Raw genomic sequence first — 26,984 nt, forward strand, 5'->3', positions numbered from 1 at the left:
AGACCAGCAGTAGGACCCCCAACACCTGTGTTCATTACAGATATTTATCAGAAAAAAAGAGGGAGGGTATAAAAATAGTTCTAAGTGTTTCAGTCTGTGGATACCAATCCCAAAGCTCTTTTGAGCCCTGAGGAAGTAAGCACACTTTGCCACAATCCGACAGCTAGCCAGCACAGATAAGTCAGATTTACAGTTGGGTAGAATGGCATTCCAATGCCGAGCTCCCATTATGCCTGTGTAGTATTTATGTACCTCATTCTAAGCTAAGAGCATAGCTTCACTATTTACATCTTCTTTACTTTTAGGAACTTTTACCCATAACTAGATTTGATGACAACCTCTAAATTTCCTTTTCAACACAAGACACAAACAAGGCCTAAATGACACACACACCCCCACCCCTGCTCACAGTTAGGATGTGTCAACAGCGGACTGGGCACACTGATGCCAGCCCTCCAGCAGGCGACCCTCCCAACGGCCACCGATACCAGCACTGGCCAGTGGAAGCCACTGTGAGAGTCAAGTGGGGAGAGCACCTGATCGCCATCAGACTCTGCTCCTCCTCACAGGGTCAGAACTGCTTGGCAGATGCGCCGCTCCCTCTACCCTGGCCCGGGATGGGTGCCACCACGACCCTAGTGGTCACTGTGGTTCTTACGGTCCTGTCTACAGAGGCCAGACGAATGCTCTCACGGAGAAGTGCTCCGGCCCACCACCCACCCGCTGACGCTGGCACACAAGGTCTGCCTGCGGCTCTAATGTGACAGATTCCATCAAATGCAGCATATAAAGTATGAACTGTCTGTGAAGTATGAGAACTGGATGGTCAAATGCTTGGGTCATGATTGGCTCTTTTAGAACCTAAAGCTCTGAACGATCTGCTGGGGCATGTTCATACAGGAACTAACCTGGGAAATGAAGTGATTGTGCAGAGAGCCTGGTTTTCTCCTAATAAAGAAGTTGCTTCCTTCCGGCGTTTCCTCATGTTGTCTTCGACGGTGTTGAACTCGGACATCGTTCCTCCGTACGGCTGTCCGGGTGTGCCTTCAATCATGTAACTGCCATACTCGGGTCTCCACAGGGTAGGATGGCTACAGAGGAGGAAAAATTCCATTCCCTCATATTTTGCTGCTGTCTACTCAATTTTTAGAAGTTTTAAAAAAGTCACTTCCAAAAATGGAGACACCACTCCATATAAACGAAGCTAACAACTCCTTTACAGTTCCCAAAGGCTGGTCATTCTCCAGAGCTCCTCAACTAGGTGAGAGTTGGAAGTACAGGGGCCAAAATATTTGTAAGTAACTGAAAACCACACACAGGGTGCTCGCTCTCCAAGACAGGCTTGCCCACTTTGTGAGAAAAGAGAGGAGGCCATAGGGGCTTTTTCAGTTCACTTCGGGCCTCCAAAATCAAAGGCAGTCTCCCAAAATCGAGTGAACAGGAAAATGGAACTGAAAAGCACAATCTCCTCACCTCTTTGTCTGCTTAAAGAAATATTAAAAGACAATCCTGCCAGCCAAACAAACTCAGTCTAAGTTTTATCTGATCCCACGGTTTGGGATCTCAGTAACACTGAGTCACACTCTGTCCACAGTTTCTGCTGCCCCCCTTTCTTTTTCTTTCAACATTTATTAATAGTAAGCAGGCTTCATATTGTGTTTATAGTTCTATGTACTTAAATACATTAATGTATTTAAAATGTCAACACCCTACACAGGAGGTATTATTATCTTCACTCTACAGATGAGGAAAGAGAGGCACAGAGACATTAAGCGTCTTGCCCAAGAGTACACCCAGCTATGAAGCAGGGGAACCAGAGCCTGTGCTCTCATCTACGATGCCATCCTGCCTCCTAGACACCGGAGGAATGACTCCACTTTAGTAGGTGTACCAGGTTCAGAAACACTAAAGCAACCCTTTGGTTTATCTGCTTACTTTGGGTTTGTCCTTTCCCCCTTTTCTTGTAGAGTTTCAAGAACTTCCTCTCCAGATAGAACCAACCGGACTTTCTTATTTTCATGATCAAAAGACACCAACATGTATTCCACCTGTTGAAAGTAAAAGAAAGATTAACCTTCTTCCAGACTTGTGTTCAGTGTAACCTTTAGGAGGAGGCAGGGAGATGTGAAGGTCAGAAAGGACCCACAGTAATTGGAGACAGTCACATTTGCTTACACTACATGGCACACAATGAGTGTTCTTTTGCACAGTATGAAAAACTGGAGATAATCAGTCAACAGTGCCTCTGTTTGAGAACCATAACTTATTCCTCCATTACTTCTTTTTCCTGCTCTACTTAATATCTCAAAGAAAAGTCAAGATTTTGATAGATCATACTTCGTAAGTATTTCAAAGCTAAAATTCTGTCAACTGCAGTTACAAAATGAAGTTGCATTTTTAAATTTATTTCCTCAAGTGGCTTACTGTAAGTTTATGAGAGTGGGTATCTGGACAGATTATCAAGGCAGATAATCTTCATTTACTGGCAGGTTATTAAATTCCATTGTTAAGTCTGTTAGAGAGTTAAATCATAACCATAAACACACCAGTATGGACAAGTTATTTTAGTAGTTACAGCAATGTAGTTTTGGTTCTTTAAGAGTAACTTAAGACAGCTTCCCCACCCTGAAACTGTATACGATTTACAGTGCAAGGTGCACTAGTGCATTTATAATACCTGGTGGAATTCTGATAAAAATCAGGAGTTTAATACCAAAGTAAGACTTTTCTGGGTGGAGTACAAATAAAGCCTGCTTTTGTCTTCCCTGAAATCACATGCTTTAAATCATGATAGTTGGTGTAAACAGTGGAAACTCGGTATCACGATTTACGGCTGAAATACAATATCCATATGTAAGTGAAAAGGTATGGAATCAGGTCATTCAGACAAACACTTGAGAGTACCCTTTGGGCAAGATACCGAGAGAGAAAAGGTGATAAACTACTGCTCCACGAAGCAGACCAGTCAGCAGAAGTATTTTGTTTGGCTTATCATAAAAGAAAAATAAGAAAAAAAAAAGTAACAATATATGCAGTATCTACCTGACGTTTCACATGTAAATCCAGATTTCCAGCCTTGAAAACAACAACCCAGAAGCCCATTCCTACAGGGTGGGGCATGCTCTGGTCTGCAGTGGCCTTTTCTTACTTATGTGTACCTGCCTGGTCTGGGAAGGCACTGCAGTCAGCCACCCATTAACGCAGACACAACCATGTTCAACAAGAGACAGTTTTGCACCTAAGCTAAGAAATGGAATTATAAAGGGGAAAAATGTCAGAAAACCAAAGAAAATAGCCTGGCAGGTTTAAACAACAAAAACTAAACTTTCAATAAACTTTTCAATAAAACTACCTTTTATTAGTTGTTGCTATGGACTGAATGTGCCCAACTACCCCAAATTCACATGTTGAAGCCCTTATTCCCCAATGGGATGGGATTAGTGTTCTTATTAGAAGAAATAAGAAAGATGATCTCTCTTGCTACCATGTCAGGACAGAGCTGCTTGTAAGCTAGGAAGAGGGCCCTCACCTGGAAATAAATCTCTTGCCTCCTTTCCCCTTGGACTTTGCAACCTCCAGAACCATAAGAAATATGTGTCTGTTGTTTAAGCCACCTAATCTATGGTAAATGTTATAGTAGCCTGAACTAAGACAGCTGTCTTACTGATGAATTTAAGTTCCCATTCTTGCTTTTCTATTAGAATTTTCTAGTTCAAGAAATAGGTAAGACTATTTGCTTTAGCTACATGAACCAGAAATGTGAAATCTGCACTAGTATAATCACTCAATATAAAACGTCTGAAAACTGTGAGCTGCAGAATCCGGAAGTGCTCCCAAATTTAAGTACAGGTTTTCAGATAGCTATTTGGGAGTCCTAGATCTGGATGGAGAAGCTAAGAGCTGATGGAACAAGAAACTTCATTAAGTCTCAGGATGGATATATAAAAATATCCTAAGTGTAAGAAACAAGTTTACTTTTAAATGAGCATAAGAAAGGGCATGCTGTGAATTTTCACATGTGGGTCCTAATCTCCAAATCCATCATTGGAAGGAGGAAGGCTCACCTATTTTACAGATATGCAAAGATGCTCAGAGAGGCTGAGTAAGTTGCCCAAGGCCACAGGGTCAGGGCAGGGATGTGAACCAAGCCTGCCTGTCCTCAAAGCACAGCGCACTTTGCTGCTAGGACTCTAGAGAATGCCAATTTTGGTTAGTGGTAAGAAATTTTTAGAAAAATCGTTACGGGGGGCCTGAGTGGCTCAGTTGGTTAGGTATCTGCCTTCAGCTCGGGTCATGATCCCAGGGTCTTGGGATCGAGCCCCATGTCTGGCTATCTGCTTCGCGAGGAGCCTGCTTCTCCCTCTCCTCCTGGCTTGTGCTCTATCTCGGTCACCGTCTCTTCTCAAATAAATAAAATCTTTAAGAATCATTATAAGCTATATGAGGCAGGGACAGGATATAATGCTGGCTGAAAATCTCACAAACTGATTATGCCTCAATTTTATGAAGTGGGCCTGACATCATAGAAGCTGAGATACTGCAGTTACAGTCTGAGATTTAAGCAGATGCCTTAGCCCAGCTTCGGCCCGGGACAGAGCTTCTGGCTCTACAACGCCTTGCTGACTCTGAGGAGGAATCTTCCTACTTCCAAACTTCCTCCTTTGATCATTGGCTCCAGCGCATCTGCAGGCCATCATCAGTTATCTGTGTTCTCTTCTTAACCAGAGAGCATTTCCTGCAAGACAGATGAAGAGATACTTCCTAGCTTACTGGGTTCCCATCATTTATCTGTTAACAAAAGGAGCAAGAATTTTTGCACCCACTTATATAAATAGGCTAAAGTGCAATAACTCTTGTTGGTTTCCAAGTTTTGAAATAATTGAAATCCTTAGTTTTCAAAATCACTGTGAGACCATGAGTTTAAAGCATGGGAAGGGCAGAAGAACAAAAAGCTCAACCTCAGCCCGTTTTAAATATCAGCCAAACAGATGACATTTAAAATGCTTACAAACCCAACTCTCCTTAATTAAAAAATAATCATCCATGATCTCATTAAGCAAATGAAACAGAAACACATCAGAATTATATACCCAAGTGAGAAAAAAAAAAAAAACAGAAACAAATAAACACACTTACTTTTGGATAAAATGGAAGTTCAGTTAGAAGCCTTAATCCCTAAACACTTTTCAAACTCAAGTTTAAGGTTCTTGGAAGTAATCTCCCCACCCCCCAAGTCGCTTTGATTTTTTGCCTCAGTGCTCAGGATAGTTCTTTCAGCTCTTGCCTTTTTTTGTTACCTTTTTAAACCCTTCCCTTACCCACCTCAATACATTTATGTTTATTTCTAATTCTAGATCACACAAGCATCAAATAATTAACTCGATCTTTCCTAACAGCCAAGCTAGAGCCAAAATGGAGTTTGGTTCAGTGAGCTAGCTGTTGAGTGGTAATAAAATGACACATTAAGGCAATGCTGTCCCTACGTAGAATACCTAAAGCCACAGTGATTTTTATTATATCTGGATTTTGTCCCCATCTTAAACTTCCTTTTTGCATCCAACGGATGAGAGAAAAGGCAAAATCAAGGAGAAAATAACAAGAGGGCACAGAGGCCCTTCTGAACACAACACATTCCAAGGACTAAACATACCAGCTTCCTAACATGTTTGAAACAGCATGTGGGCTGTGTATTTAGAGTTACAGCAATGCACGCTGCACACATACACAATCCCGAAGGCATCATAAGCAGCCTGCAGAGTGACTAATTCAAATTTGTGTAATCAACATAGTATTTGGAAGTAGCAAAAATAGCCACTGGGCTCTATTCTTGGTACACAGATAATTAACTCTCTAAATGTAACTTAGGGACGCTGCTATGCGGTACCCATCAGTTATCTTTTTAAATGGGGGAGAAGAGACAATAAAAATAACTAGCTACTATGTGAGACACACATCTTTAAATGTGTACTTTTTCTACAAATGAAAATTAAAATTTAGATTTCATTGCTAAAAAGGCTAAGTTTTATCCCACTATGGTAAAAAGCCACTAATATCTCAGAACAGTTGAATCAAAGACAAAGGCCCACTCAAAAGACTATTATGTAGGCTATGTATATACAGTGTTGCTAGGAATGACCTGAACACAATAATCCACTAGTTATTCAGTGCAGGTTTACACAAGCATGAGGTGCTTTATGTTCATCCAAAATTAGGCCAATAAAGTAAAGAATCTTAATTGAGATGATGTAAGTACACCGGACAATGCTGGATATATAGTAGACTGTGAAATACTTATGGCATCAGAGTTCAAAATAACAAGAGTAACTGTTAATATCAAAATATTATTTTTTTCCCCTTAGGATTTATGTTGCCTTTAAATGGGATTTACCACCAGTTTAAAATAAATTTCCTTTGTAAAAAAAAAAAAAAAAAAAAAAAAAAAAAAAAATATATATATATATATATATATATATATATATATATATATATTTGGGTACTCTACCATGAAGGTAAGGGTTTTAAGGAGCTTAGAACTTGAGGAAAGGCTAGACATTTTATAAAACAGGAGTGTTTAAATTTCTACTCTCTGGGGATAAAAATGGTGCTTAATTAGGAAAGCAATCTAGTTCTATACGATTCAGAAGCAGTTAGAGGCAGCTCCTTGTGTTTAGGGAGGTTCTACTTTGAGAAATTCTTTTGTCTCCAGCCATCCTACCGAAATTCAAAATTTGGGGTTCAGGGCCAGCTCCTCTACTCCACTGTTGGTGTTTTTCCAGTGGCCCAAGCAGTAGTCTTGACTCCTGCTAGAACTACCTGTCACTTCTCAGAGACCCAGTTTTCTCTTTACATTAACTCCAAAACAAGCCCACAGCCACTTTGGGGGTTAAGGATAGAGTTAGAGTTCATGACAGATCAGCACCCAAACCCACAGGCTTGCTGTCTGCCCCCCACCCCTGTCCTTTCACCCACTCAACAAGGCCCAGTATTGGATAGGTGCTGCCAATACGGTGAGTCGGGCAGGTGCAGCTCCTGTTCTCAAGCTTCCACTGCTGCTAGATCCACAGCCAGTAACACAAAAGAACGAAATGATCTGGGTAAGTGCTCGGGATGACCAAGCAGAACTGTGCGTATGTACAAGAACTGATCCAGTCTAGGGGATCAGAAGGCTTCCTGGAAGAAAGGGACTGGCCAGATGAAGGAGAGGTCTACTGATGTTTCAACAACCTCCCAGAGGATTCCCAAGCTTTCCCCCACCAACATTCTGACTGCAGCATAATCACAGGTCTGGCTGGTCAGAGATGCAGATAAACTGGGTCCACCCCATAGAGATGATGCCACAACAGTCCTCCTCTACATTAGAAGCAGTTTTAAAGCTAGCAGCCAAGCCTTCCGTCCAGAAGACCGTTTTCTCACATGGCAAAATACAAATGACCAGTATGTTTGAGCGCATGTTCAACCGTCCAGTTGATCGCATTTATTTCCGTACCTAGCAAGAGACCCAAACTCAGAGCATCCAAAGAATAGCCAGCTGCCATGATGCTTAGTTTTAAACACCTGCACTTAAACAGGGAAGACCTAAATGAGGAGACCAAAAGAAGAGTTGTGCTTCAAATACTGAATCAACTTGAGTAAAAAATTCTGATATGGATATAATGACATTTGATGGGGCTCAGAATGGGATTTAAGGCAGACTCCCAGGTGAGACACATCTAGAGACACTACAAATATCAAAACCACTGTTTTATGCAGTAACTTCTAAGCACTTCTGGGGGACTAGTAACCATGAGGCAGAAACTCTTGACACACGTGCTTTTGTACAGCCTTGTATATGGTGAGGTTTTAAACTGCTGATAGGTTATATTAAACTGCCACATGGGCCCCAAAGAATGCTTTAGTCTAAAGTCATATCAAATTCTAAAATTATTGGATGTATTTTGACTTTCTCTCCTACCAGGAGATATCATTTTATACCACAGAATTACACAGGGTGTACTCTAGGGAAGTTTACGCTTTTGGAAAACAAAATAAATGTGGCCTCACCCTGACCTGGTCTTCTGTTGGCATCCTAGATTAGGACTTCAGTTTACAGAGTACACGGCTTTTTATTTATAATGTGTTAATCTCAATTTTAACAATACATAACATCAGTGAATTTCCTGTATGATTCAGTGAAGTAACTTCCTTGAATCATTATCTTGGCCCATACAGAGAAAAATTTTTTCACATGCCAAGATTAGTAATATGAAGCCTAAGTGAAAAAATTTAAGACTTTAAAGGAGGGAAAGAAGGGGTGCCTGGGTGGCTCAGTTGGTTAAGCCGTCAGCCTTCTGCCTGCAGCTCCCCCTACTTGTGCTCTCTTCTCTGACAAAATCTTAAGGAAAAAAAAAAGACCACGTTAAGGCATTCCTACGTTCTTTCTAATGAAATCTAGCAGAACCAACCAGTCTTCTCACACTAACCACACAAAAGGCAGTTCCATCAAGTAAAGTCACCAATGGTGAGGGCACTCAGCAGTTAAAACAACCCTAACCCTAAACCCTAACCCTTCCTGAAGACACAATATTGTAAATATAGTTTTTATTTAACCTAAAAACATCTGTACTTCAGACCTATAGCTTCTGGGTTCCAAGGACAAGTGCATTCCTCAGCTCTTTGCTGTGAACACATTCCTCAGCCAGAGTCCTGGTTGCCACGTGGCTAACATGAAGCGAGGTATCCGGGTCCCCAGACAGAGGCTGCTCTGGATTGACTGCTCTGCGGCGCTCAGTGTTGGGGGCTGTGCGCCAAGAACCTGTGAGGCGGCTCCTAGCAGGCGTGGGCAAGCTTAGGGCTTTCGTGGGGGGCATGCTGCTGCTGGAGAGAGAACACCCACTCTCCATGGTGGTACCCAGCTCTGCCCGAATGCACGCCTAGAGCTGGGAGAGCAAGAAAACAAGCATACTCCTTTAAGGTAGAAGTTAGGTTGGTCTGAATTCAAGGACTGCCCAGGAAATAGAAGTTTGGAGTTTTAGTTTTTAGAACTAGTGGTAGACTAGCCCACCAAACTAAGGGGTTTAAAAAAAAAAAAAAAAAAAAAGCACTTTCTAAAAAGACTAAGTGAGAGCCAATGCTAAAACAGAAATTCCATCTCCAAAGTGAGTGCTGTGTCCAGAAGGGCTCACCTATGCCCCCAGTAACAGGGCAGGGCGTGGGGGTGGTGGGCAGAGATTCAACACCTCCAACTCTAATGCTATATTCCACCATCGCAAGAATCTGAGCACACTCTTGCATAATTCTATCTCACAAAGGCAGCATAGCATCAGGGCTCCCTCCTCAGGAAAGACTCCTGGATGTTTGGGGAGATCCCACTAAGAGCACAGTTCTAACCTTACACTGGGGTGTGGAAGATGGAGACTCCTATTAATACAAACTCCTTTCCTGCCATATTTCAAGTTCACGTTAAAGAGGTAAGTCAAAGCACCCGATTTCTGACCCACTACCTGCTGCCCCCGGCCGAGGCTGGCACAGGCTGCATAACTATCAAGTGAGGTCAGCCTGATGTTCACATAAAGGACTCACCCGCCTCTGCCCTTTCACAGGGCTCCACTGCCAGCAGAAGATTAGCTGGGAAGGCCGCAGCCACATTACTAAACCTGTTAGCATTTGTCCCACAGGCCGAGAAATTTACCAAGCATATTCAATATTATAGTTTTGAAAGGATGTTGGCGTTTCACTAGAAGGGAATCACTGGCCATCTGGTACAAAAAACACTTGAGCATCTGTGGCTCTAAGACATTTATATGCTCACTCAAACAAAAAAAGCCTACTTCCTTTATCACCACCATCCCTTCCTCTTTCTTTTTCTGTCCACCTTCCATCTCCTCTTGGGTTGGAGCCCATGAAGACTGTCCGAGCACTCTTCCTCCTGCTTACGTGGGAGTTGATATATGGGGGAAGCAGGTTTTGGAGTCCATCCGATACTGGGAAGAGGACAAGCTGTGTGTCAACTGCCTAAAGCAGTAGCAACTACATAGCATGCCGCAGATGCTGGTGGCTATTGTTTTCCAGCTTGTGGGCAAGGCTACGGTTACTGAGGCAGAACAGTGTCTTAGAGGTGTTTTCCAAATGCTGCTTACGACCCCTGTGGTGGGCCAAAGTCGGCTGTAATCACCATTACAGATCTTGAAATAGAGACTATCAGAAGAGGTCACTGATGGGAAGGGAAGCACCATCTCACCAGAATATTTCCTTTGGCATTTCTTTCAGGGACCACTGGTCTCAGTTAAAAGTGAAAGCTCATAGTGTAGAACACTGCCTAATTCTGCAGTTAAGTAGTCTTGGGTTCCTGCACCAAGCAAATCCAGTCATCCCCCTCTTTGAAACTTTCAAGCGGCTCCCACTGAGCAAAACACCCCATACCCCTCATCAAACCTCCCTCTTCCCCACCACGTTGTGGCCACATTTCTGTTTTTCCAACAACCAAGTCAGGGCCTTGACAGCACTTTTCTCTGCTTGGGAACATTTTTACTTCAGCCCTTCACACAGCTGGCTCCTGTGGGTCTCAAGTTCAGTGCTACCTTTTCAGAGAAACCTTTGTTGACCACCCGGCTCCCCCAGCATGAGCACCTCCTTGTCCCCATCCCCAAGGGGGCACCACCCTACTCAGAACACTCTTAATTTTCCCTCTTTTCTCAGAAATATTACAATTACAGACATTTGGAATTTGTCTTAGACTCTGGGCGCCTTAGCTTCATCATTTGAAGAAATAAGCGGGGGCAAAAAAAAGTTCCTTCCAGCTCTAAAGCAATACAAGTACCCCCAGCTTTTCAAAAATTTGAGTCAAGCCATTTCGTTTGTATGAAAGCCCTATAAGAGCACAGGTTTCCCTGTTATCGGAAAGTACAGTTTCCCTGTAAAAACTTTTGTACACAGAACTGATTAGAGTGAAGAGTGTTCCCCGTTTTCCAAAAGTTTGTGGTGGGCCACTTGCTTTTACAAAAGACCTTACATTAGCATGGTAACTGCCTACCCCCAGCCCTCCACAAAAGCAAAAATCCTCTTTGGAGTTCTTTCGGTTAGTGAAAAATATACTAACATAGGTCTTTCATAAAAGCAAAAAATGCCATAATGGAAAACTTACAGAAAGTGAGGGATAACAGTATCTGTTTTTGCTAACTGAAAGAAATTTGGAGGTTTTGGTTTTTGTTTGCCTTTATGGAAAAAGGCGAAAATAATGGCCCCCCAGCAAGCCCTTATAGAGAAAACAGGCACCCAAAACATCAAGAGGGTAGACAAATCCCTTCCCTGGGAACCACATCCAACAGGTCAGTCTAAAGTAAGCATAGTTCTGACCTGTGTCAGTGAGCATCTAGACTTTATCTTAGGTTATTTTGTGCACCTGTTAGCAATATACATCCCAAAGTATCAAGAAAGTCTAAGGTTGGGCACCTGGGTGGCTCAGTTGGGTAAGCAGATGCCTTCAGCTCAGGTCATAATCCGGGGGTCTTGGAATCGAGCCCCAAGTCGGGCTCCCTGCTCAGTGGGGAGTCTGCATCTCCCTCTGCCTCCACTGTTCCCTCTGCTTATGCTCTCTCTCAAATAAAAGCTTAGAAGAAAAGGTCTAAGGTTATTTTGGGAGTCTGGAAACACCCCAAATTTTTTCCATATATTAATAGTAATTGCTTCTTCTCTTTACACCATTTTGGGTTACAAAAAATTTCATAGGGATGCTTTACTTTTGGTTGATGGGGGAAATCTGTATTTCTGTATTTCTATTAAGCTCTTCTAGAAATTCTTAGTGTATGATCAGCCATTTTTCTTTCACTTTCAAATACGTTACTCACTCTGCACTGCCAGGAAAGTAATTTTATTCAAATGCATTGTCTTATTGCCCAAAGCTTACCCCTTTTAAGCATATGATATCTTAAAAATTTTTATGTATGTATGAGTGGAAGTCCCTCTAAAGTTGATTACATCCTCTTCTGCTATCAGTTGGAAGGTCCTAAACACACTTTCGTTTTTTATTAAGGCTTCAGACTTCATCAGCAATTTCATTTCTTTGACTAGAATCACAGCAGAGCAAGGTTCTTAGAAGTACAATGGGCTGCCACATCTAGAGGTGGTTTTTACAACTGCTCTATGAATTGGTCTCTCTCGCTTCTGCCTTGATTGATCTGTTTATTATAATTCATCCTGAGCTGAGAAGCCAGATGCCAAGCTTTCAGAATTGTGTATTAAGTGAGTGCTCTCAGGGTAAGGGCTTGAGACGCTTTTAGGAGGAAAGTACATAAACTCTGTCCTTAGAAGCCTTTTGTTTACTTCCTAGTCCTCTGAGTACTAAAGCCTCAGGATCAGGACCCCTAGATACAATTCAGTACAGCAGTGGTAGCCTTGGAGGGGGGGCCAAGAGGAGAGGACTACCATGCTTAAGCACAGGCAGGGCTGCTGAAAGCATGCTGGTTTAGAAGGTACCTTCCACGTACCCAACTTGTGTAAATAGGTCAGTATTTCCAGAAGGAAATGAAGGACATACTCCTAAATAACCTCTTCAGGTTTGTCTGTGGTTTAAAGTGCTCAGAGCATATTCTTTCAAATAATAAAATCTTAAAAAACAAAGTTTTTATTTGACAGAGAGCAAGAGATCACAAGTAGAAGAGAGGTGGAAGCAGGCTCCCCACTGAGCAGAGAGCCCGATGTGGGGCTCTATCCCAGGACCTGAGACAATGACCTGAGCCGAAGGCAGAGGCTTAACCCATTGAGCCAGCCAGGCACCCCCAAAACATTTTTTTAAATTAAAAAATGTTAACTTCCTAGGGTTGCAGGTCACTGGTGCAACCCTTAACTCTTGAAAACACTTCAGACAAGTGCCAGCCAGCTTTTACAGGTACTTCAAGATCCTGACTATCTCTCTGGAGCATTAAAATATGTGAAGCCCTGTGCACCCCAGCCATCCAAACAGGGCAGAGTCACAGCCCGGAATCTTACTATCTTCCAGGAAAAGGGTCACGGAGTCTCTTGCCTAACAGTTTTGTTTTAACTCTGCTACATCAGCATCCAGGGGAAAAAAAAAAAGGCATTAACAAAATCCAAAGGACTAAAAAAAGGACCTCAGGGGAAGGGAGACAAGACCAGTGGATGTGTGTGAACATTTATGTAATGAGGAACATCTGGTTTGGGGTCCTTTTGTAATTTTGTTCTGGAAATAAGTTTAACTACCAAATCCCAAATGGTCTGACCATGACAGACACAGAAATCCTAAGCATACAGAAAGCGCTCCAGTGTCCAACAGCAGAATTGCAGCCATATAAACTTTCCAAGGATATACCAATCCAGATAACCAAGGTTTCTGAATACCTAGCAAGCTGTATCCAAAATGAGCTCTTTGGGCTACAAGACTGAGGTTTAATCATGTTTCCCCAATGTCTTAAACCATGTCTGAGAAACCCAATCTTCGAGTGGAGACTCAGGGTCGCCATTCTAATATACTCAATCCATTACAATCATTTCCAACGTGCTACAGAGACAACTTAACAGCCACGGACATTATTCCTTACGGGATACCGAAATTCCTATACTATCTAGTTCAACTAAAATAGTTCAATTTTGTTTCTTTCTAAAATTATAATCAAGATTTTAAGGACCCTATGAGCTCTGAAAACATCCATGGGCGTTGTGCCATTTATTTTGGCCAGAAACCAACTTTTGCTTTTCTCCCAAATTCTTAATATGTTCCAGATAGGCTGCTGCCAAAGCCTCCAGTTCCTCCCCAACCAGCAAATCCAGTGGCTTCACTTCAGTTCCCATCCTTCCACAGCTCTTGAAAGCGCGCTCTTCTCCTTCCCGCACAGGACAGCGCTACTACCCCCTACACAGCTTCCTCTCAGGATCCCATGGATTCATCAGGGTTCTGAGGTGCCGCCAAGGTTTCTTCTCCCTGGGCTAGCTGGCTCTCCACTTGGGTTTTAAGCACCATCTTTAGGCCTGTGGCTGCCCCACCATACACACAGCTCAGATGTTGCTCCGGCTTTCTTCTGTCTTACCTGATATTTCTACTAAATGAGTAGAGGTCTCCTTAAATTAAAGGGTTGCAGAACAGAATATCCAAACCAACAGTTCCCCAAGGAACCATCCTGCCAGGGAGTCTTATTCATCTGATCTTTTCCAGGAATGGGTATAAGAGACATAACCTAACCGCTCACATGCCTGGTCCTTTCACTCCCTCTTTAAAGTATCTCTCTCTCTCTTTTTTTTTTTTAATTTTAAAAGACTATTTGTCGCAGAGAAACAGAATGAGAGTAAGCACACAAGCGGGGGGAGAGGCAGGCAGAGGATAAGCAGGTTACCCGCCGAGCAAGGAGCCCAATGTGGGACATGATCCCAGGACCTTGAGATCATGACCTGAGCGGAAGGCAGACACATAAACTGACTGAGCCACCCAGGCGCCCCTAAAGTATCTCTTTAATATATGCAAATCTTAATCTCCAGATTCCTAGGCTACACTCTCTTCTATCACCTAGCAATGACATGTCCTCCGTAGTGTGAGGTCCCTGTCTCTAGTTAATCCTTCCAATGTGAAATCCATTCTATTTCACACTACGATCAAAGGGACCTGGAAGAAATTCCCTTGTACCAGTCTTGGACTTAACACTGTATCTCCTGACATGGCCTATTACAAAGGACCTTCAACAGCCTGAATCCAACCTACTTTTCTAGCCTCAATTTCTAGGCATTCCCCTTTCCCTGCTTTAGTCCTGTGTTATGTCAATACTCCCTCAACATCAGGCACCTCCGTAATCTCACGTTTGTGCATTCCCTTTCCCTGCTTCTCCAACTCACTTTGAGACCTACCAGAAGACTGACTCCCCACCTTCCATTCATAAGACTCCCAGGATCTCTAGATATACAGCAAACTCTTCCTCTCCTCCCTCCTGCGCATCCACCCATCTGCCTCCCACTCGAGTTCAAGGGTGGAGAGCTTCTCATTTTTCTTGACTTCTCTCTTCAGCCCCATGACCTAGCACAGTAAGTCCTTAATATATAGGAAGTACACAATAAATAGTTAATTTAAAAGTTTTCCATCATGGTAATAAAGCCTTTAGTGTTCTGCCATATGTAAGTAAAATTTAAATATCATCTTTTTTCAAGAAAACATTTTCACAATACCATCTTGCTTTTAATGGAAAAGTTGTGAAGCTCAAATAGGCTTAAGACATTAAAAAATTTCTAGAAACCTAGTATTCATGGCTTTATAATTAAATTATTTTGTCAGTAGCCAGTGAACTATATTATCTTAGACCAATGCTAAAACCCAAAAGGTGACAGGGTAAGGAAATAAATTCTACCATTTCTTGTATACATTTCTGATTTTTATAAGTTGTATGGAATTTAAAGTATTCTCAATAAATTGTTAAAAAATACAATTAGGAACTATACATATGTAAACACGCAATTCAAAACTAAATGGTAGGTTTTTTTGTTTGTTTTTTTATTAGTCTTATAGATGAGGAAATTGTGGTCTTAAGAATTTAAGTTCTGTGTCTAAGATCACACAATCATTCAGGGGAAGACCCAGGGCTTAGACTTGCATCTTCAAATTAAAGTCTATTCATAAAATGTATGCAAACTTTTCAAATAATTGTGTTTTCACCAAATACCCAGTCATAGGATGAAAACAGTGATATTAAATGACGAACATCTTAGCATAAAAGCGAAGAAAATCCTGACTAAACAAAATTGGCTAGGGGCACCTGGCCGGCTCAGTTGGAAGAGCATGAAACTCAGTCTTGGGGTCATGAGTTCAAGCCCCATGATGGATGTAGAGATTACTTAAATATAAAAATAATAAACAAAAAGAAACTTGGCTAAACGTTGCCAGCCTTTGGACAAAGTTTACAGAGAAAGAACAGAGCTGAAAGGAGAATAGAAAAAATAGGAAAGACTTCTACTTCTGTTTAAGAGGGAATAAAAGCAACCAATTTTACCTTCCCATCTGAAACAGCCAAAATGAGAGAGAGTATATGAAACAGCTTTTTCAAGACACTGGATAGCAGTTAACACAAGGCAGAGATTCCTGATCTATGGGGGAGAAAAGCAAAGCGAATCCACCAATTGCCCCCACTTACTGCCGGAAGAGAGGCTCTAGATCAGGGGGAGGAAGGTAAGGCAGAACCTGGAGTACTCCCTGAATTGAAGAGATAGAGCTGAAGGTCTGAGGAAACCAAATCAATTAGAGTTCACAGGACCAAACACCACAGAGAACCTTGGAGATCTGCAGAGGATTCCCCCTTAAGGATTCAGTAGTAAACCAACCCATACAGGAGTACCAAAGTACCAAGTACCCAAAGCTGGGGCCAAGTGTGTTCCCACAAACCAGAATAGATTAACTCCTTATTCAGGGACATTGGGGAAAATATCCGTAAAGGTCTTGCCTCAGTAGAGGGATTAGCCCTAGAGACTTCTCCAGATCTGCCCAATTATAAAATCAAGACCACAAAGTACTGAGCTACTTCCAAATAACTGTACTGTAGAACAAGGCTTAAAGAAAACAGTTAGGAATATACAATTAACAAGCACCCAACAAGGTAAAATTCGTAATATCTGACAACCAGTCAAAGATTACCAGGCGTGCAAAGAAGCAGAGAAACATTCAGAAAATAAAACTGAACTTAATCTTAAATAACAAGGGTGACAGAATTAGCTAAGACATTAGACCAGTTATTAGAACTGTATCCCACATGTTCAAGAAGTTTAGCATGGGTGGTTCAGTGGCAGAATTCTCGCCTGCCAAGAAGTTTAGTAAGGCTGCAGAAGATGTATCTGTAAAAATCAATTTTATTTCAATATATTAACAATGAACAGTCAGAAACTGCAATGTAATACCATTTACAATAGGAAAAAAAACACGAAACCGTGACAGAGCTAACAAAAAATGTGACACTTGTATGTTAAAAAACTAAAAAAGAAAAAAAAAGGATGAGAGAAGTTAAAAATTTATTTGTCCTTGGGTCAGAAGACTCATTATTAAGATGTCCATTCTTCCCAAAATGATCTACAGACTCAATGCAATTGCTGTCAAAATCCCAGGCTTGTTTTTGGTAGAAATTGCCAAGCTGGTTCTAAAAATCATGTAGAAATTCAAAGGGCCTAGAAAAGTCAAAACAACTGGAAAAAGAAGAAAGCTGGGAGAGCTAATACTGCCTGATCTCATAACGTATTATAAAGCTATGGCTATATAAAGAGTATAGTACTGGCATAAAGATAGACAGATCAACAGAACAGTACAAAGACTCCAGAAATAAAGACATACACACAGACAACTGGAATTAGACAAGCAGCAAAGGCCATGTACCTCTGGCAGCGAAGAAAGGACAGTCTTTTCAACAAATGGTGCTGGGGCAACCAAAATAAAAAATCCATACTTTACACCAGAGACAAAGCTAACTCAAAATGGATCACAGACCTAAATGTAAAGCCTAAGGTCATAAAACTTCTAGAAGAAAATACAGGAGAAAACCTTTGTGACCTTGAATTAAGGAAAGATTTCTTAGATAACACACGGGAAGTATCCATAAAAGAACAATTGGACAAACTGGCCTTCATTAAAATGAACAACTTCTGTCCTCAAAAAGACATCCTTACTAAGAGAAGGAAAATAGACTGGGAGAACATATGTGCAATGTAAATTATCTGGTAAGAATTACATCTAGAATATATAAAGAACTCTCAAAATTAGGGAAATGGCTTTAAGCACATTTCACAAAAAAGTCATACCAATGGCAAACAATCACATGAAAAGATACTCATCACCACTGTTCTTAAGGCAAATGCATATTAAAAATACAATGAAATACCATCACCCACTTATTAGAATGGCTAAAATTAAAGACTGACTATACCAAGTGTAGACAAGGATGTGGACAAACTGGTCTATACTGCCGCTAGGAATATAAAATGGTACCACTACTTTTAAAAAGTTCAGTAATTTCCTTGAAAAGTTCAATCACTCCTAGGGAATAATCAAGGTAGATAAAAGTGTAAGTCCATACAAAGACTTATACACTAATATTCATACAAGCTTTATAATAGCTAAAAACTGGATATCCAAATAATGGATAAGTCCCAGTATATCCATGTAATGGAGTATAATGCAGTAGTTAAAAGGAATGAGCAACTGATACATGCAATGAAATGAATGAATCCCAAAATATACAAGCAGCCTAAAAAGCCAGACCAGAAAAGTACATGCTTTATGATTTCTTAGATCTAAAACTCTAGGAAATGCAAACTCTACTACGGGGCCAGAAAGCAAAGCAGTGGTTGCCTGTGGAGGTGGGAAGAGAAGTGGGAAGGGAAGCGGGAATTGCAAAGGGGCACAAGGACATTTTTAGAGATGATGTATATTGTTCTGATCGTGGTGGTAGTCTCACAGGTGTACACATATATCAAAACTTACCAAACTGTACATTTTAAGTATGTGCAGTTTACTGCATGTCAATTATATCAATAAAGATGGTAAAATGTTTATGAAAACCCACCTAACTTGGTTAAATCATGAATGTATAAACAGAGTATTAACAAGCTTATCAGAATATCACCCATTCAATACCAGCAACATCATTAATGCCCCAGTTTTCTAAACAACATATTCAGATGCTTTGAGTATATGAAAAGTTCAGACACAAATTTATTTTTCCTTGATTTCACCACTGTGCTTTAGAGACACATGAATACTGTTAAAACAATGTCCACAGTGATAGCAAAGTAACAGAAAAATAAAACTTTGCTTTATAGGTCACAAAATACTCAATGACTTATGTAAGAAAGCTGAACATTCCTAATGACTCAAGAAATATTTGTGCTCAACATCTAATTCTAGTCCGTGTCCAGTAATGCATTAAAGACACAATTTAGATTTTTAAAGTGCAATTCAGAAATACTGTACTTTCCAAACACCATCGATACCATCAAAAATAACTAAGCTAATGGAATATAATTATATCTGAAAAAACAAATATAAGTTAACTGGTTAAAAAAATGTCCACGTACATGGAATGCTTCATTCCCCAATGACCATGGCTATTTTTTAAATTATTTTTTCCTTCACGTTTTTATTTAAGTTGCAGTTAGCTAACAGTAGTATTAGCTACAGGTGTAGAATTCAGTGATTCAGCACCTACACATAAACATCCGGGGGTTCATGACAAGTGCCCTCCTTAATCCCCATCACCTGTTTAATCCATACCTCCCCCCATGCAACCCTCAGTTTATACTCAATCGTTAAGAGTCTGCTTGACCATGGTTATTTAAATGAGATATAGCAGACATTTAAAAATATCCAAGTGAACAAGTTACCATTTATGAGCCTTCACTCAAAAGGCAAGACACTTACTTGTAAACCATTTCATCAACATTATCTCATTTAATCTTAACCTATAAAGCATTATCATCCCTATTTTATAGATTAAAAAAACTGAGGTTGAGATAAAGCAATTTGTCCAAAGTTACACGTTAATTTACACTCAAATGAAAATGTTTTTGTCTATTCTAGATTTATAGCTGAGTTATGTTAGTTTTTTATAGGATCATAAGCTTATTAATTAACAAGGCACTTTCTAAATAGTCACTTAAAGCATTCTTAACCTACACAGGCAAATTTGTCCTTCAAACTCAATGGATGACATTTCAGCCCTTAACATATCCCATTCCAGCTTTACTGGCTTTATGCACGGTAAAAATAAACTCAAATATCAAGGACATGTTTTATTTTCCTAAATTCACATGTACTTCTCTGCTAACTAGAGGACAATTTACCTTCTTAACTTTGAGAGCCACTACACTGGGTTAAAAAAAAATTAGAAAAACTATACATTTGCTTTTAAATGTTGTTTTCTGACACCTCTACAACCTGTAGTGTGAACTCTGTAAAAGGAGATTTGATGAAATCTCACACATTGTAAATAATCCAAAACCTAGTATTACGTGTTTAAGAAATGGACCTGAAGTCAGCCAGATTTCAATTCTGATAATGCCTCTGCTGTTGTAGCTGAAAAGGCCTGGCAGGCAGGTAACACTTGAGTGAATTCAAAAGTTGTACTTACTGCCATGTTTCAAAAGTTGTACTTACTGCCATGTTTGCAGCCTACGTTTCCTAAGTTTGTCTTTTAATGGGCGAATCCCAGTTATGAACAAAATCTGCACCTGAAAAGTTTGTGTAGGCTGTGAAAAGGTAAGTGCTTTTTTTTTTTTTTTTTTTTTTTTTTTGCATATGTAGAGTAGAAAGCTTAGCAGGCAAAAAGAGCACCCAGGAACATCCATCTTACCTCTCCCCTACAGTACCCCCCATCCTGGGGCAAAATGAAGTGTTCTCCCTGCAACCCAGGAGTTAGAACTTCTATCTCCTCCAGAAACAATAAAGAAGTTCTCCTCCAGAACTTCTATCTCCTCCAGTGGCTAGGGTTAGGACCTGTTTCACCAAACGTGAAACATGCATCTGTAAGCTGATCTGGGAATCTACGCATTCATAAGGTTGTCACGGGATAATACTTCTGATTTCTAAAAAGCCAGCACACGCCTTTAGAATACAACCCATTTTTACCTCAGCGATTCGCAGCCTTTGCTTTATTCGCAGCCTTTGCTTTAAGAGTCTAAAGACTATCTACAGGTGAATTTCAAAAAGTAACATTCTGGTTGAAATGTGTACATTTAAAAGAATGTGTACATTTAAAAAAATTAAAATTTTTTTTTAATGTAAAAAAGTTATTGAAACTGTTCTTACTCAAACTACAAAAGCTAGGTGAGTCCAACCCTGTCATTTTCCACAAGAGGAAACTAAGGCTCACAATCACACAGGCAGTTTGGCAGGCTCTGGAATATGACACAAGTGGCATTACAAATCCAGGGTTCTTTCTGATAACACTACCAGATACAAATACTGTCCTAGGAACTAGGGCTAAGCATTTCCAAAAGTGGCAGGGTCTCCTAACCATGGTTTTAGGTGTTTTTTGTTTTTTGGTTTGGTTTTTTTCTTTTGGCTTCTAAGACTAAAAGTTCCCACAAAAAGCAGTCATTTGGTATCATGCCAAGCAGTCCAACATATCACATCTCAAACACCATTTTCTGCCTGGCAAAGCCATCCTCCATCTCTAAGGGCCACACCGCCCACCACACCCTTCTCCACTTTATCCATCTGCCCAGCCAGTTTCTCAGTGACTTCTCAAGACTCCTGCATACAATACGTGCTTGCTTGCTGCCTGACCTTGCCTGCAGACTTCTACTTCAGCAGATGTGATCTGTGAGTTCCTCTGTGCGAGGAATGGCGCCAACACCGAAGTAGTTAACGTCTCTCCTCCTTTTTTGCTGAGGCTCATCTCATCAAGGAAGCTTCCCATGATAAATAAGAGACTCTGGTTTTCAAACTCCTTGAGTTGGCAACCATACTAAGAAATAATTTACATGTGGCTCTATACAGACCTGCTCACATGCACCCTCAAAAATAACTCAAGGGGCGCCTGGATGGCTCAGTGGGTTAAAGCCTCTGCCTTCGGTTCAGGTCATGATCCCAGGGTCCTAGGATTGAGCCCCGCATCGGGCTCTCTGCTCGGCAGGGATCCTGCTTCCCCCTCTCTCTCTCTGCCTGCCTCTCTGCCTACTTGTAATCTCTCTCTCTCTGTCAAATAAATAAAAATAAAAAAAATCTTTAAAAAAAAACTCAAAAGTTTCACATGCTACGCTGCCTCTTTATGACAAAATAGCCCTCTTCATCTGATTCCATTTTGCTTTTTTTTTTTTTTTTAAGTTCTAGAGAGGAAAAAAAGTCAAGGAGAACCTAAATTTGTCAACCTGCACACGGATCATGACCTGCAAAATTCCCTACTCCAAAAGATGCTGGTTTATTAGGGGGAAAAGAAGCAAAGAGATGTGGGACAGAAAAAAAAAAAATCCAGGACCTGGGGGATAGAGCACAGATCACTAAATGCACACAATACGCAAATGAACACACAATGTCAGATGCTATGAAGCAACAAGGAACTTCAGAATGAAACTGAAGAATTACCGAACACAATACCACACCCCTTTTCTGTCCAAAGTATGACAAACCCCTTCTAGTATAAATGTGAATTGCCATTATACTTTTGAAACCTAAAACACCGCAATTCAACTGTAAAAATCAGAATTATCATCCAACTTTCGAAACTGACAAACTAATTTTACAAGGAAACAGATAGTGCCTCAGCGTAGCACCACCCTGACGCCCGGATCAAGAGTAATAACATCAAAAAAAAAAAAAAAAGAGTAATAACATCAACTGAGAGAGAAATTTGTACCTGAGCAAGCGACAGAACACAAATGGTAAAGAAAAAAAAAAAAAGCACTTTTCAAAAAAGCATCTGATTATCTGAATGGTATCTACATGTGACTTTAAAAAACGGAAAGAGAGAGCACAAAAAGCTTTGGCAGAAGAAAACTAAATCTAAAGGGGGGTGGGCAATGCTTTCCACATCATTCCAATAAACAATGGTTCAACAAATTGAAAATTCAAAGACATTTCAGCTCTAGGCAGAACACATGTTGAAACACTGATTTGTAGAGGATCCAGGCCACGGAAAGGCACTAACAAATCCCAATTGCGAAGCTTCAAGAGTTCCCATGGAGGTACAAGAAGTTTCGTCCTCTTTAGGAAAACCAAGTTGTAATTCCTGATCTATGCCTATAAAGTGGTGGCAAAGCGTGGAGGGTGAGGAAGGGTGTGTGAAGACAGTGAGAGGGAGCTGATGAGAAGCAGCCGAAGGTTTAAAAAGGAACCTGCAGGAGATGGGGCAGAAGCGAACATCCTGAAGACCTGAATCCTAGCAGCAACGGCCCTTCTAGGACAACCTGGTCCCCGCCTCACTGATCGCAAAAGCGCATTTTGACACCGGACGCGAGACCGCGATACACGGCCGGCAGCTACACCAGACTAAAAACTCCTGGAGGCACCAAATGTCACACTTGCTCACGCTCTCGCCCTCCCAGCGCCTAACCCATTTGTTCAACGAAGGGGAAAACCCTAAGAATGAATGAATGGGAGAGGTAAGTCTAGTCAGAAGGCTCGGGCAGGGCCCCACGCTCAGGAGAGCCCTGGACGCCTGGCGGGGGAGAGCAGGGACAGCGCACCCGGGCGGGGACGCGTCCGGGGACCCTCGGGGCGCACCGCAGGGCGCGCCTCGCCGAACAAAGGAGACGCGAAGTGGCCTGACAGGGGCGCCCGGCGGGGGCGGAGGCCGCGGGCGCTCACCTCGTCGCCCCACTTGAGCACGTCCTTGTGCCGGTCCTTGACGGCGTGATAGATGTGCAGGAACTGGAGGATCCCGTGCCGCCGCACGTGGTCGGCGTGGCGCTTGGTCTCCTCCCAGCTCAGCGGCGAGCCCTGGGACAGCAGCCCCATGGCTGCCCCCTCCTCCTTCTCCTCGGGGCTGACCGCGGCCGCTGGCTCAGAGCGCGGGGTGCGAGTCCGACACTCAGCTGCCCGCTAAAAGCGGCGGAGGCAGCAGCTGCTCCGCCCCGTGGGGGGCGCCCTTGGATCACAGCTGGCGGAGGGAGGCTCCGCTCCGCTCCGCTCCGCTCCCCCGCGCGGGGTCCTAGCCGCCCAGGTGACCGACTCCGGGGTCCGGCGCGCCGCGCGGACACGGAGGCAGAGGACGGGAGGGCAGGCTGGATGGCTTTCGGCTCGGCGGCCTCGCCCTTCGCCCGCTCCGGCTCCCGTCCCGCTGCTGCTCCGAGGCGGCGGCGACGGACCCTACAGCCACAGTGCGGCAGCGGCTCTCGCTTCTCTTTACCGGTGTCGTGCACTGGCTTCTTCCTACTTGTGACCGAGACCTGCGCCGCCACAGAGCATGCCCAGTCTTCCTATCTGCTCACTCGTAGCTCCAGGGTGTGATCCGTCGCTCCGGGTTTTATAGACTACGGGCGGGGGCGGGGAAAGAAGGCGGTGCAGGAGAGGAGGCGTGGCCGAGCGCCCAAAGAGCCTCAAAGAAGGCCACGGAGGAGGCGTGCGCAGGCGTGGTTGGGGCGGAGTCAAAGGGGCGGGGGTGTGGGGAGTGAGGTCCCGCACGCTTTAAGCAAATGAGATAGGGAAAAACCTGTGTTCTCTAACCCAAAGAGATAGACTTTGAGCTGGGGAAAGAAATTTGGTTATTTGAATTAATGAACAACCCAATGTATTTATTTTGAGGTGAGAAAAGGCCTCACGCTCATAAAAAACAGGTGAGAGCTGCAGGGTACGGTAATAACATCATAGCTTGGGAGTCGGATGAAACACCTGTTCAATTCTAGTTTCCACTATTTACTGACTGTGAGATCTTGGGCACGTTATCTCCATACCCGTGTAAAATTATATGAATTCTGTCTTTTATGGATGTTGTAAGAGTGTGCACGATGCAGACGTGCTTAGGGTCGATGGCCAACAAATTACCTGGCTGTTAAGAGGAATCAATTTGTCTACAGGGCTTATGTATATACAGTGTGTATGTATTGCAAGTATTTGTGTATTCTCTAAATTATTTGATGACATAAAGTCTTTGGATGGCTCAGACACCATTCATGGCAACAAAAGGGACTTTGTCATCATCTTCAGATGGATATTTAAAGGAATCATCTCCAACAACATATCCCCCATCCAAAGCTAATAATCATCCATTATGTGACTAAAATGATGTTTTCATGAGCTTACCAAGGAGAAAATATTAGAAACAACTGGAGTTGATCCTGTCCTGGTGGGAAAGAGAAAGGCCGTACCTCACCCCCATAAATCTGTGTTGACAGAGTGATGATGTCAAGGAGGGAAAAAGAGACAGCAACTAAATTACACATGTACTGAGGCCAGAACGTGTGTATTTATTGTGCTCACTTCCATCAACTACAAGGCTAACATTAGTAAGCATTCATTAACTGCTGAATGAATATAGAGTTGTAGGACTCTCTTCTCCCACACCCCTTCACAGTGGATTTGTCCTTCTCAGGGACTGGAGACATGGATACCCAAGGTCTGGCTGTAATTTCCACAGTGGAGTGTGTGTGTATGTGTGGCGAGCGGATGGGGGCAGGGTTGTGGGGGTGTTTGAAGCTCAGGAGATGTTTCCATCCAGAGCACACAGCAAGAATAAAAACCAAGCCTCATTCTAACTTGTTCATGGCTGACTCAGCAACCTCAGCTACTGCACCTACTCTTCCTTTACCCTCTGCACCAATATCACCGGGCTTGTTCGGTCCTGGCCTTCCACTGTTTTCCCTGCTTGGAATTGTCCACCTGACACATTCTTGTTTACCTGTTGGGTCCCAGCTATTCCTCTCCCTAAGTTGGTTGCATTTGTACATGCATCTGTTTCTACAGTAGGATAAAATCATTTAAAAAATATCTCCACACCAGTGACTTCCTCTGGGATAGAGATGGTTTATATGTTTTGATTTTTTTTTTTAATAGAAAAGTGCTTGTATAAATCTTGGCTTCCTATGGAAGGCAGGGAGTGTGGGGAGCTGGGCGGTGGGGGGGTAGTGTTGCTCATGTTTCATATGCAGGTGAGGGACCTAAAAGATCATTTTTTATACTCAAAATCTCATCTCACATTTGCCTAGGCCTGCATTGTTCAACACAATAGCCATCAACCACATGCGGCTACTGAGCATTTGACACATGGCTAATTTGTAAAACTGAATTTTAGTTTTATTTTAACCCACTTAAATATAAATTTCAAAATTGATATTCCATTTAGTTACTGGAAAACTTTTACATAAATTTGGAGCAGGTTGGGAATGTGAATTTATTTTTGGGTCTGTTAAATTCACGACATGGAAAGATCGAGTATTTCCGATGAAAATTTAGTGGCCTAGGAGAGGTACTTGGAGTGTAATGCACATACTAGATTCAAAGACAGTACAAAAATAAAAATGTAAATATTTCATTAATCGTATATTGACTACATGTTGTTGTAACTGTATTTTGGATATGTTAAGATACAATATAGTGCTTAAACTAATTCACCTGTTTTTAAAGGTGGTTAATGAGAAGTTTAAGATTATCTCTGTGGCTCGCATTCCACTTAATTGAAACAGAGCAGGTGTAGACATTTACACTTTACAACGCACACACTTTTCTCCTACACCTGCTGGATTTCCTCACAATACCTGAAGCTGGGCTCTTGGGAGAATATCAGTTTCATTTTAATAAAGAATACAGGCACAAGGGTGGTTCAGTAAGAGACTAAGTTCAAGTCTAGCCAAAGCTCTACGAGGTACTGAATGTAGTGACAGTTAATACTGTAATTTGAGTCATTCAGCCCCAGATTCCGGTTGACACAGAAGGGGGCCTCTCCTACCCGAATTCAGCCAGCACTCTGAAGGGCCCCCGCGCTCTGTTCAATCTCAAATCGGTTGCGGCACGGTGGTACTATCGGGCAGTTAAGTCAAAGTTAAACCATGGTTGCCGCAGTGCCTTTACCAATTACTGTTACAGGTGGAGGGAGGTGTGGGGGTGAACCCACCACAGATCAACAGAAGTCACATTCAACAACAACCAATCCCCTCTATTTGACAGCGTTTTTCATTTTTAAGTTTACTTCTCCTTTTGTACTGCTACGATTAAGTTTTCAGCGACCAGCCCCGGACAGATCTTTTAGGGTTTTCATGATCGCTAAGCGGAAAAGGCGCTCGTCGATTGCAGAATCAGCTCTTCTCCAGGCCTGCCCAACGGCGGATGCCTGTTCACATACTTCGCGGAAAAAAAACCGGACTCAGTCTCCCTGAATCAACCATCGCCAGGGGCGGTCGGGACAAGGGTTCCCCGCCTCCTACACGGGGTACAGCCGCAAGCCCCGCCTCCAGGACTGCCCGGAAAACCCGGACCGTGGAGCCGGGAGGCTGGCGACGCGGCGCAACCGCGGGGTCGAGCTGAGCATGCTCGGAGAGCGGCTCAGTCGCGGGAGGAAGCGGCGCGGGCCGCGGGCGCTGCACGCCGCGTCGTTGTTGTGATAGAG

The 26,984-nt window shown here is 42.4% G+C and overlaps 1 protein-coding gene across 4 annotated transcripts in view; it reads right to left on the reverse strand.

Moving 5' to 3' along the window:
• The window catches only part of GCLC (glutamate-cysteine ligase catalytic subunit), a 46,087-nt gene extending 22,203 nt beyond the window's left edge, over positions 1–23,884 (reverse strand). For 2 of the 4 annotated variants that reach the window (XM_080805318.1, XM_080805317.1), the window contains exons 1-3: positions 23,793–23,884; positions 1,936–2,048; positions 909–1,091 (exon numbers count right to left, since the gene is read on the reverse strand). In XM_080805318.1, the coding sequence (XP_080661444.1) occupies positions 909–1,091; positions 1,936–2,039 (287 nt within the window). In that variant the 5' untranslated portion in view covers positions 2,040–2,048; positions 23,793–23,884. Of the gene's footprint in view, positions 1–908; positions 1,092–1,935; positions 2,049–23,251 lie in introns of all 4 variants that reach the window. The other 2 variants (XM_080805316.1, XM_080805315.1) reach the window with 1 other exon arrangement.
• Positions 23,885–26,984: the final 3,100 nt, after the last annotated feature.

Source organism: Martes martes (genome assembly GCF_963455335.1).
Source record: "Martes martes genome assembly, chromosome: 6".
NCBI lineage: Eukaryota > Metazoa > Chordata > Mammalia > Carnivora > Mustelidae > Martes > Martes martes.